General features: G+C 38.6%; 1 protein-coding gene and 1 long non-coding RNA gene across 5 annotated transcripts; one reads left to right on the forward strand and one right to left on the reverse strand.

Annotated features, from left to right (window-relative positions):
* Positions 1-7,323: 7,323 nt before the first annotated feature.
* On the forward strand, positions 7,324-10,662 carry LOC149947279 (putative peptidyl-prolyl cis-trans isomerase dodo). Of its 4 annotated transcripts, XM_090171390.1 has the most exons (5): positions 7,324-7,344; positions 9,601-9,685; positions 9,763-9,860; positions 9,941-10,144; positions 10,210-10,659. In XM_090171390.1, the coding sequence occupies exons 3-5, from the start codon at positions 9,803-9,805 to the stop codon at positions 10,428-10,430; spliced, it is 483 nt and encodes a 160-aa protein (XP_090027516.1). In that variant the 5' UTR covers positions 7,324-7,344; positions 9,601-9,685; positions 9,763-9,802; the 3' UTR covers positions 10,431-10,659. The 4 variants fall into 4 exon arrangements, with proteins under 4 accessions (XP_090027516.1, XP_090027518.1, XP_090027517.1 ...); XM_090171392.1 differs by lacking the exon at positions 7,324-7,344 and having other exon boundaries at positions 9,595-9,685; positions 9,768-9,860; positions 10,210-10,660; XM_090171391.1 differs by lacking the exon at positions 7,324-7,344 and having other exon boundaries at positions 9,605-9,685; positions 9,748-9,860; positions 10,210-10,660.
* Positions 8,136-9,068, reverse strand: LOC149947280 (uncharacterized). Its single transcript, XR_016480707.1, has 3 exons — positions 8,991-9,068; positions 8,596-8,701; positions 8,136-8,486 (listed from the first exon to the last, which is right to left on the reverse strand). It is a non-coding gene; the product is annotated as an uncharacterized LOC149947280 (long non-coding RNA).
* Positions 10,663-12,267: the final 1,605 nt, after the last annotated feature.

Below are 12,267 nucleotides of genomic sequence, written 5' to 3' on the forward strand. Positions count from 1 at the left end.
GAAAATTCATAAATTCAAATATGTGGCCTCTTAATTATAAATATGTGGCCCTTTTAATATAAATATGTGGCCCTTCTCAGAAATGCAGGGGGGCTAAAGCCCACTTCAGCCCACCCTGTACTAAATTTCGACCCCCTCTTAACATTCACATATTTCACCCCCCGCCCTTGATGGATTTCTGGCTACGCCACTGCACTTTTGCATCTCGAGTGCAGAGCCATCACCACGTTCGTCTCATACCAACAAGGAAAGACAAACCCAGTCGATTACTTCTCTAGACATCCTTACACAACGTTGAAGTAGTTCAAAAGGAAACTAAAACTGATACGATCCTTCAGAAAGTTATCCAAGCCATAAAAGAAAACTCATGGGATCACGTAGAAACGCAAATCGACAGCAACGACAAACAACAATGGTTAGCGTACAAAAACTGCAGAAATGATCTTTCGGTACATGACGAGGTAGTTTTGCGACACGACAAAATCTTATTCAACAAGCGATTTGTATCGCGCACGAAGGACATCCAGGGATCGTCCGCATGAAACAGCTATTACGAGACAGTCTGGTTCCTTGACATCAATAAAAATATTAAGTGACTCGTCGAAACCTGTATCGCGTGTCATCGACGACCTCCAATCTACAACACCAGAATGTATTATCCCGTTGGTAGGGGTCCAAAATAATCAATGACGCCGTTACCAAAACACGTGTGGCATTCGGCTGCCATTGATTATTTTGGACCCCTACCAACGGGATAATACATTCTGATTCTTGCAGATGAATACAGCCGTTTCCCGATAACAGCAACTCTCTCATCTACCGCAGCTAAACCGGCAATCATTGCGATAAAAAACATTTTCAGTCTGTTTGGAATCGTCAAGAAATTAAAATCCGATAATGGATCACCTAGTAAGGACTTTTCGAAGTTCCTACAAGAATCGAACATGATAAAATAACCCCACGTTGGCCACAAGCAAATGGTCTTATTGAAAGACAAATGCCTACACTAGCAAAGAGCATACGCACGGCCCTCATCGACCGAAAAAACTGGAAAGAAATTCTACCTATCTCCTTAATGAATTTCCGAAGCACACCACACCCTACTTCGGGTCAATCACCAGCTACTTTATTCGCGTTACGCGACTTCAACACCAAACTACCCACAATAATCAAACCACCACCGCAAGACTCTGCAGTTCGCACTCGAGATACCGACAAGAAGATTCAAATGAAAGTTTATTCGGACACATGAAAGAACAGTAAACCCGATGACATCAAAGTCGGCCAATTCGTTCTTCCAAAGTTAATTTCACGATCCAAATTCGACCCACTTTTCGACACTATGCACACAGGAGAGAAACTCAATCACTACAATATAATCATATGGAACATAATTACCCATAAGTATACCATTAGCTCTATTTCTTCACTAACGGTTTGTTTCACAGATATTGCGTCATCCGTACCGTAAGTAATATTTGACGTCCTCGAATCTCAAATGCCGATTATGCCATCGCACAATTAGCTCTACGTCTGATAAACCGACGGCCATTATCTTAGTAAATAAATCTGTTTGAACAACCAAGGCTTAGGATCTAAAATGAACTAAAATATAGTGTCAAATGCTATTAAAGAAGTTTTCGGAGACTCAGGTTCTATAATAAATTTGCATTATCAAATAAAAGAAGTAAGTTTATTGGAAATTTTTTTCCCCAATAAACCTACTTCTAAATAGCTGCATTCTGGCCTCCAATAAGCATTGCCTAGCGGTGTTCCTGGATCTCAAAGACGCATTCGGGAGTGTCCACTATCGCGCGCTCCTCTACAAATTCCAAAGTTTTGGCCTTGAGGGCAACCTGCTGCGGTGGATTGAAAACTTGTTGGCGGGTTGCACTTCTCAAGTTCGCGTCAACGGTAAATTTTCGGCCACTTTCCTGGTACGGAGAGGACTTCCTCAGGGCAACGCCATTAGCCCTATCCTATTCAGTGTCATGATGGATGGGATTCCTCCGCTCTGCCCCAACGCGGTTGACCACGGGGAGCACGCGGATGACATCGCCGTCTGGATCAGCGGCTTTGACTGGGGGAATCTTTTCAGGACTATGCAAGTCGCTCTTGACAGGATCACCGACTATGCCTCAAACTGGGGACTAAACTTTCAACCTCTCAAGTGCAATTTTATGACCTTCTCTCGCGTCACCGACTTTCCGGTGGCCCTCACTCTCACACTGGGCCATCAGCCATTCACTAAGGTGGTCTTTTCGATGACCGTCTCTCTTTGATTCCCCACATCGAGGACCTTTCCTCCTCTTCGATGAAAAGACTAAACCTCCTGCGAGCGGTTTCGGGTACACAGTTGTAGTGTTCTCGGTGAAAGGTTGCTATTATGTTATTGTTAAAATGATGTAATTAAAGAAGACTCGGAGAAAATGATAAGACTGAATTTATTTGGTTCTATACAGTTTGAACTCCCTATCCCGAATGTCGTTTTATCCCCCAACCCTTTTTACTCGTGCCCCTGCTCGAGACCCGTGCTCGTTGCTTAAGATTTAATTTTCAATATCTATAGTTTGAAATGCGCGCGTAACTATTATGGACTAGAGGATACTACAACAGTGGGGTGCAGGTCGTAAGGTTTTGCGGCTTCTGCATACACACCTGGTACGCTCCAGACTGGATTACTCTAGTCCCCTTTACGCGTCGGCGCCCGCTTGTGCCCTCAAGAAACTAGATAAAGTTCAAAATGCGGCCCTTCGAGTCATCCTCGGGACTCCACCGTCTTCTCCTATCAGTTTAATGGAGGCCGAAGCGGCCATTCCGCCCTTAAGCAACAGGAGATAATATATGGATCTAATCACCCTTGCTCTATGTGGGGCGGCGGACACTCCGGACTTCTACCGCACTCTCCTGCACCAGGACCTTGCTTCCTTGGAGATTTTGGAGCATCGCTTCCCAAAGAACAGGTTGCCTTTTCTACTTAAAGCTTGGCACCTGACTCAGGCCTGCAATCTTGATTGGCTTTTCCACGTTACTAGTCGACACCTTGTCACTCCGGCGACGCCACCATGGACCCCTCCGTCGGCGACCATCATCTCGCGCTGGCTCACCAGTCCTAAGGATGACAGTTACGGCAACTGTTTTTCGCAACTCTCAAACCTCACGCGAAGGACGCGATGTTTTTTTACATGGATGGCTCGGCTTCCCCCAATTCAACGAGTAGCGGGTGCTGCCTTCGTAATTTCCTCCCTCAACGTTGGTGCGGTTAATTTAGTGGACTCCGGTCATCCTATTAATCGGGTCGAGCTATTTTCCATCCAGATGGCTCTCTCCTACGCGTCCACACATCCGCGTTCGCCGGTAGTTGTCTGTTCCGACTCTAAAAGCGCACTCACCCAACTGATAAGTCGGTCGATGGATCCGGTGGCCATCTGTATCCAGGAAACGAGACGGCCGATCGTCTCACCTCAGTCACTGGGCTCCAGCGCCCTTCTAGAGTGGACTTCCTCCTCCCGTCTACTCTTGTAGAAATAAAGAGTGCGTGTCGTCGGGCTCTCTCAGCTGAGTGGAGTACGGACTGGCAGACCAGTAGGGTAGTGTGGCCTCTTCGTGAGGCAAAACCTTTTCCCGGCACTAGTACTATACTTCATTTGAAACTCTCGCGCAAGTACGATACTATTCTCTCGCGACTAGGTTGTGGTCGCCTTCCCACAAACGCGACCCTACACCGGTTCAACCTCAGTGTGACAGCCGCTTGCACTCACTGCGGAGCTATCGACGATGCATACCACGTCTTATTTACCTGCCCCTATCACACTGGCCGTCACCCAGCGCTGGTTTCAGCGCTCCAGAAGCGCAATCTTCCGAACACTCTCGTGGGGGTTCTTAAAGCAGTACATGGATGTCATATGGACATCATTATCGCCACCTGTGCTATTCTGCGACGTGCGGTGCATTGACATTCTGATCGGTTTATTTATTTTGTTTTCCTTTGCTCTCGGTGTAATTCTACCATTTGTACAGTATTCTTCGGGCTTTTTATTGTTTAGTTTTTTTTGTTTTTTTTTGTTTATTTTTTCAAATTGCGCGCCTGGTGTGAAGGCCCCGCTATATACACCCATAGAAATCGGATAACAAACTAGAACGATTTACGAAATTTTGTCGTGGGGTCCGATTAGAACTTTTAAAAAACCCTGCCTTTGGCCCATGCTTTTCGTTTGGCTGGAAACGAAAGTTACGCCATTGGTGCCAAACTGGTGAACTAACACTCTATTTCACCTAAAATTAAATGGCCGACTTTAGCTCGACGCTAACGCGGTTTTTTTTTAAATCTTTAAAGTAACTTATGTTTAATTAAAGTTGAAGAATGGCTCAAAACTGCGTAATAAAATCGTGTAAGAGTACATACTCAAAAGAAAACACATCTTTTCACAGGTTAGTGTTAGTTTTATTTTTACCATAATTTCCAATCTCTAAGAACGCACTAGAAAATGCGTTTCTTTCAAATCATAGAAAGCTAGTTTTTTTAAATAAAAAATGAAGAATGGTTCAAAATTCCGTAATTAAATATTTTAGGGATAATTACTCAAACAAAAACATATCTTTTCACAGGTTACTGTTAGAAATAGTATTTTTACGAGCAATGGTTATGGTGGAAACCGGTGCACAGTAATGGTTTATCGCGAATATCTACGTTAGTATTGTATATACGGCTATAAACCCAATTCCCACAAAAAATGTTCTATGAACATTTTACATACGAGCAATCGTTGTGTCGTATTCGCGGTTTTAACGTTGTACCCGAAACGCGTCTTACAATTTTGCACCTTCGTTGACTTAAAACGCATCCGCCCATTGAGTTGGGAATAAATAGAGGTACAACTTAATCTGGCTGGCGCGGGACCAATTTCGTTCCATATAGAGACTTTATCAACTTTATCGTTCTACCGTGGCGGCATCTGTCTCTAGTGGTGGCAACTATATTGCAATTTAATTTTTTCGCGAATCTGATGCGAAATTGAAATGTATGATTTCTCGTAACAAACAAACCTTTGAAGTTGTTTAAAAATAATTTTATTCTGTCAACACGATCCTTTTTAACTCAAGTTACGGTGAGTTAGCCAATAATTATTTATTTTTAGCCATATAACTTTACAAAATATAGATGGCGCTACCACCTAATTATAAAGATGAATTTCGTACAGTCTTATCAGAACAGGTCCCGCGTAACCATGGCAACTGAAATGGTAATTGTAATTCTAGCAGTATTATTCTCAATTCAATGCATCCGCCGCTCTTCATGTAACCGCGTTTAAAATTTACCACCCAGCTAACTCTTGTTATTTTTGCAATAAATCGCTTGAAAATGAAGCTATTGTGAACGTTGTGTGAGACAAAATGATGGGAAAGTCGGAATAATGGGTCACTTCAATTTAAGTTCATATTGACTGCCGTAAGGAATAAATCCAAGAGACCAGTATCAATGCTTTGAAAAGAAAACACGACACCGATGTAGAACGCGAGCGAATCAATCTACCGAATGATATAAGAAATATTCAACATACAAATTTTCCCGTTTATATGAACTTAAATGTAATATAAAATCGTCTTGAAAAACCGTTTATTGCTTTATAACATTCTAAAATAATATTAATTAAAATTATTAACATTAATAATATAATAAGTTTGCGTTGTCAACGCGCGTATTAGAAAGCGTCGGTTTAATCTACTGCGTATTTTGAAACGGAAAAACCCGATTACTATCGTTAAATCTTGGATTAATAATATGATATTTTTAATACGAAACAAATAACGAAATACGTGGAATTTTTGGCGTTAAATAAGCTTAGAACGTATTTCGTTATTTGTTTCTTATTATAAGAAGCGTTCGCCATCATTTAACCAAGATTTAACGATAGTAATCGGGTTTTTCCGTTTCAAAAATCAAAATACGCAGTAGATTAAACCGAGGCTTAAGACTGGGCAAAATTCAGCGCCTTAAAATTTTCGTCTACTTTAAAGATACATTTTGAACGAACCGATGAAAATTTATGAAACTAGCTTTGTCACGTGCCTTCCTCGGTGTCTGCTAGGTGTCAATTCCGTATTTTATGTTAGGCTTAGGTACCCCGAAATTTATCTAGACCTTTATATACATTTCTTATATCTATGGAATTAATAAACTAGTCCTGAGGACAATTGATCCCCTAGTTTTTGAATTAAAAAAACTGTTCCGAGCAATTAATAAACTGGTCTTTAACCCAGTGACCACCATTTAATTCCAAGCCTGGACAGCTTCCAGCATTATCAGACCTAGGAGGATCCGTTTATCTTGGAGGAATAAAACAAGTATACAGGAGTTGCGGAGTGCTGCGAAATCGGTTTCGTCAGTGACCGTGAACTCGCGCGAGACGGAGAGGTTCAAACGCGACTAGCGCCAACTGCATTCGGAATTTTGCAACTATTCTCATTTTATAGCATTGTTTTCGCTTCATCTGGTTTGTTTTATTCCTCCAAACAAATACGAGTCATTTTGGAAAAAGGCGCAAGGAATTTAGAAATGTTTCAAAACAAACCAGACGACGCGAAAACAATGCTATAAAATGAGAATAGTTGCAAAATTCCGTATGCAGTTGGCGCTAGTCGCGTTTGAACCCCTCCGTCTCGCGCGAGTTCACGGTCACTGACGAAACCGATTTCGCAGCTCTCCGCAACTCCTGTATACTGGTTTTATTCCTCCAAGCGTTTATTATGATATACGGTCCATGATCAGACGTACCAAAGATAATATAACTACGTACCCTAGATTGGAAATCAAGCTCCTTGAACGTAACGCAGGCTCTTACTGAGTTCCCGGCGGAAGTCGGAAAAAATGGCCTCCATGGAGCTGGCAGGGCTACCGACATATAGTTAAAACGTAAAGTTTTAGTGAAAATTGCGCCGTTGTTTTTGACTCGCGGTTTTCAAGATACCAGATATTTTTGCGTTATATGGTTTTAAAACAATAATGGATCATGCCTGTAGCTCTAAAAATGTTTCTAAACGAAAGAAAACTAAAGGTGAGTAATATAATCTTGGGTTATCTCTTGAAATTCCTTATTTCCCACCCTGCTATGGAGCCCGATTTTTAAGAACTTCCGGCGCGAACTCAGTAAGAGCCTCAACAGAAAACGCGCTATCGAGAAACGCCGTGATTTTTACGTAGTTATATATTATCTTTGGACGTACGATACAGGACTGGTCGCTAATATTTTAGTTTTCTTATATCGATAATGTTCTGGGATTGGTACGATAATTCGATTTTCAGAGCCTGGCAACGCTGCTTGCATCTCTGCTACTAGTGGTCTAGTTGTAGTCAGAGAGGGTAAAGTCGCTTCGCTACTGAGAGGCGTCTCTCGTTCAAAAATCCGTATTTATTTTTTGCCGCGAAAATGCCCATAGGATCCGAACGTTTGATGGCGCTGCAAGAGTATCCGGAAGTCCTAGCGCGCGATTCAATATTCAGTTTAGGACGACGCAAAAATTGATTAGTTTTTAATTTACATTTTAAGTAGTTTTTAAATGTTTTAAATATGCCCGGACCATCGTGTTCCGCCGTAAATTGTTCTAATACGAAAAATAAGAATTCTCGATTATCATTTTTCAAGTTTCCAAGGGAAAAAGAACGGTGAATACGGGTTTTTTACATGGGTTTATTTTTACTTTAACTTTCTTATTGAAATTTCAGTTCCCTATCATAGTTGAATAATGTAAAAAACGAGAAACTGACAAATAAAACAACGGAATACCTACACTTTAACCATAGGTTTTGCTCTAATCATTTCACTGACGATAGTGTTATGAATATTAAAATTAAAAATAGTCTAATACCATCAGCTGTGCCAACAATATTTTATGAACACTACTCATTTTCCAGTACAGTTAGTGAAGGTAAAGAAAAACATCTAAGGGCTCTTAATGTCGTTTAAAAAATTTACTGACAATTAATATACTAAAATGTATAGCATATCCATACGCCACATATGAACATGGGTTGGTCACAAACGCATCACAACCAATTTCAGAGGAAAACACACTGAATGTTCTAGATGAACATAATTACACTTTGTCCAACAGTATTTCATGCGAAAATTCAGAAAATGGTAATTGAAATTTGAAACTGTCTATCTCAATAATAAATAATTTTAATAAATTACATTACTTTAGTTGTTAATCACAATGGTAAAAGAACTTTAAATTTAAACACGCAATTGTCATCATCTTCTAAACACATTCGAACAGAGCATATGCAATTAAATTGAGAGTCCAAATCTACTTAAACAAAATGTCCTTAGCTATATATCAGGATATTTAATCCATCGGTTTTTCAAACCACCAATGCTCCTCTTGCCTCAGCCAACTCAAAAAGATCGATCCTTTAAATGTGCTCTTCTTCTTCAAGTTTTTCAAAACAACAAAGAACTCTTCTTTTGGTAGCCTTATAGTACCTACTGACAATTTTTTAAAGATTATTACAGAAACAAATGAGGTATTTGATACTAGCTTTAAACTACTATCTCACATGACAAATGTCAAAGAGCGTATGGAAAAATTTATTACACGTCGAATTGACAAGACTTGGTTTCAAGCTTCAATAGATTCAACATGTCCGACTGTATTTCAAAACATGATAAGTTTCTTCGTTGAGTTTTACATACACAGTGCCCTGAAAAAACAAGATCTCGATCATGATTACAAAAAGACACAGAAAAGAAAAAGACTGGACAGGAAATTGATGAAGATACCTCATATTCGTCTTTTTTTAACTACTTCGAAGCTTTATCTTATATATTTTCATTAAGTTATTTGATCTTATTTCATTTCCAATATATTAATTTCTATTGTTATTGTTGTTAGGCCTTGGCTATTTATGTTTCCCATTATTTTAGGCTGTTAAAAAGAATTGACACTTCAATATTCAAATATAATATTTAAAAATAATTAGTTGTACTTACTTGCGTCATAAATTCACATGAAACAACCATTTCACATTTTATTTAAATTTTTTAGTATCAGAATTCGGAAAATAATCGGTGCCACATTGCGGATGTAACAAAAATCTTCTAAAATTTTTTAACTAACGACACCCTGTAGCACCCTGGTAGTGGGATCCTGAACTTCATTTGTAATTTCTTCTATTCGCGCGTGCGTCAAAAACTGGTAACGAAATTTTAACATTGCGGGAATAGGAAGAGACGCCTCTCAGTAGCGAAGCGACTTTACCCTCTCTGTTGTAGTCTAGTACATAGAGATAGAAGAGAAATAGAGGCACTATTGTATCTGGCGAAGTTGACCGCGAGTGCCGACCCCCTTTTCGCCAATGTAGGAAGCCATGAGATGGGCAGATTACGTGGTGCCATCAACGCGCGGTGAAATGAAATACATTATGCCTTTTTGAAAATCAAATGTCATTTGATGTAAAAAAAGAAAGGATAGATGGCGTTGCAAATTTTACCCATCTCCGCTCTCATACATGCGCTGGGGGGATGAATTTTCCCAGTCAAAAACAGGGGTGCCTTAACGCGGTAATCTTCCCTCTATTTCTTTTCTATCTCTATGGTCTAGTACGCCGGTTACTTTCACATGAAGGAGTACTTAAATAATAAAATTGATTTATTTAGAAAATTCAGTTATATATTGAAATTTTAAGGTATAAAAACTTTTCAAGTATAAAATTGGGTAAGTTAAAATAAAGAAAACTTCTTAATTTAGTCCCAATTGCTGTAGAATAGCGATATCGTGACTAAGGCTTACTCTAATCCTAACGATGTCGGATGAAGAACCCTTGCCAGATGGATGGGAGAAAAGGCTCAGTCGATCTACAGGTTATTAAATAGCCTTTTTGTGTACCTTTTTATTAGTTTAATTTAAATTTTTTTACCTCCATATGTCAACTTATTCGCAGGTCAAACTTACTACTTAAATTTGTACACAAAAGACAGCCAATGGGAGACACCAACGAAACCTGCGGAAAAAGGTTCAGACATAGATAAAGATCAAGTTCGTTGCAGTCACTTATTAGTAAAACATAAAAATTCGAGGAGACCTTCTTCTTGGAGAGAGGAAGTCATTACTAAAACGGAGGAAGAAGCTATGGACATTTTAAAAGGTTTTGATATAAGGAAGTAGAAAGAGAGGATAGTAATTAACAGGTATTGGTAAATTCTTATTCAGAATACCGTGAACAAATAGTATCAGGAAAGGCTACTTTTGAGGAATTAGCATCAAAGAATAGTGATTGCAGCTCAGCCCGTAAAGGAGGCGATTTGGGGGTGTTTGGAAGGGGTGCTATGCAAAAGCCATTCGAAGAAGCTTCCTTCGCTCTCAAAGTGGGAGAATTAAGTCAGCCAATTAAAACAGATTCTGGGTGTCATATCATCTTTCGAACAGCGTAATTCCGATCTAATAATCTCGCATTGTAGATTCCGTAGTATATATATATGCCTGTTCTTGTACACAAATGTATTTTTACTTTTTAAATTTCCTCAATTTTAATTTAAAATGAAAATTAGAGGGGAGTTTGTTTCCTGTCAGACAGAAATGTATACGTAACCAAATGATCCAAATTAAGTCTGTCCAATTATTGAAAAAGCTCATGTTTTGTTTTGTCTACTTTTGTTAATAAATCAAGTAAGATACCAAAAAGTTTTATAATTTAGTCAAAGGTACTAGAAAAATTGTAATATGAACCACATCAAACTATGGTTTAGGGAAAATCGTTCTTGGATAAATATGAAAAAAATCTATATCTATTACACATTTACACAAATTAATTCACCAGTGCCTTCATTTTTTAATTAAGCTCATATGTAGTTGTTCCTCAACATAAAAGGTTATTCGCTTTGCCTACTAATTTAATTAATAAGAAGATTGAGAAATTGTTACTGCATAATTTTCCCAAAATAACATATTTCTTGTGGCAAAAAAAAAATTTTTGGTGGGTATTTGATTTTAAATTAGTTAAAACTAATTATTTCACTCCCACATACAATTTCCTATCCCAGATGTCTATATTTTTCATGTTAAATTCATTCATCATAAAAAAAATTCAAAAGTAAGGAATTAAGTAAATGAGTGGGGACGCTGTAAATTTTCTATAAATTGATAAAGTACAGGTTAAATTACAACAGTGTAAATGAAAATCAATTGTGGTTGGGGTTTATTAATTGGATCTGGAACTCACACAGTGACTGAATATTCAAGAGCTTTAACTTGCAAATTCAACAAAAAATCCCAAGATTTTGCTTTTTTTTAGCAAATACACCAAATTAAAAAAAAACCCACAAATCCAAAAATGTATAGAAATATCCAAGATCAACAAAAAATAAAAATTTCAATAAAAAAATCTTTAGCGATTTTGTATATTTGAACAAAATCCAATGGAAAAATTCACAAACTAAGGGGAAAATTCAAAAATTCAGAAGATTAACGGATATTTGCCACAATGTAGTTTATTTAAAAAATCCACAAGCAAATTCAAATTTGTGCATTTTGAAAAATACGCCAACCGAGGGAAAAATCTACTGGATTTGCAAATCACGTACTCGTTTTTCCGAAGGGTCGGACATATGCATTTTGGGCTACGGGATTTAGGATTTTATTTGAAGGATTTTCAGTATATAGGCTATGGGAAAGAAATTTTTAATAAAATTTTCTACGAGATTTTGGCCTATGTCCGACTGAACCCTCGCGTTCTTTTCCGAATGTCTGACACCTCAGGCAAAATGAGCCTACGGTTTCCATACCCTTCGGTATAATGCCCCTGAATCTTCTGTAATTTCCGAAGAAGGCTATTAATATATTCATATGATCATATGGAACATAATCATTCATAAGTATCCCACAAAAGCATTTTTTTACGGAAACCTTGTTCACGGGAAATGACGTAAATTACGTCACTTCCAACTCTGTGACGAAAAAAGCGTCAACAATTAAAGGTACTTTCAAGAAAGACCTAGTCGATTTGAAATACGTCATTCGGTCGTAACTTTGGCTTCACAACGAACGGCGACCGAATGACGTATTTTAAATTGACTAGATTTAACTTTATAACGGAAGCTGGTGAATTCCTCGCGCGTTTCTGGCTTTGGCAATCTGGAGCTTAGCTTGTGACTCGCCATCAGGAGATTTAGTTTCCATGGTAACCTTTCCATAGCGCAAGGATTATAAGAATTTTCCATTTTTGGGTCCACTTATTGATTGTTCCGAGTGAAACAAAGCTTCATTGAATTT

This window comes from Leiobunum rupestre, chromosome 4, assembly GCF_980474605.1.
Source record: "Leiobunum rupestre chromosome 4, qqLeiRupe1.1.hap1, whole genome shotgun sequence".
NCBI classification, from domain to species: domain Eukaryota; kingdom Metazoa; phylum Arthropoda; class Arachnida; order Opiliones; family Sclerosomatidae; genus Leiobunum; species Leiobunum rupestre.

Bases quoted from the DNA above. Each gene is read 5' to 3' on its own strand.
- LOC149947279 (XM_090171390.1), top strand. From the start codon at position 9,803: ATGTCGGATGAAGAACCCTTGCCAGATGGATGGGAGAAAAGGCTCAGT. The intron at 9,861-9,940 runs GTTATTAAATAG...ACTTATTCGCAG, and splicing joins AAGGCTCAGTCGATCTACAG to GTCAAACTTACTACTTAAAT. The intron at 10,145-10,209 runs GTTTTGATATAA...ATTCTTATTCAG, and splicing joins AGCTATGGACATTTTAAAAG to AATACCGTGAACAAATAGTA.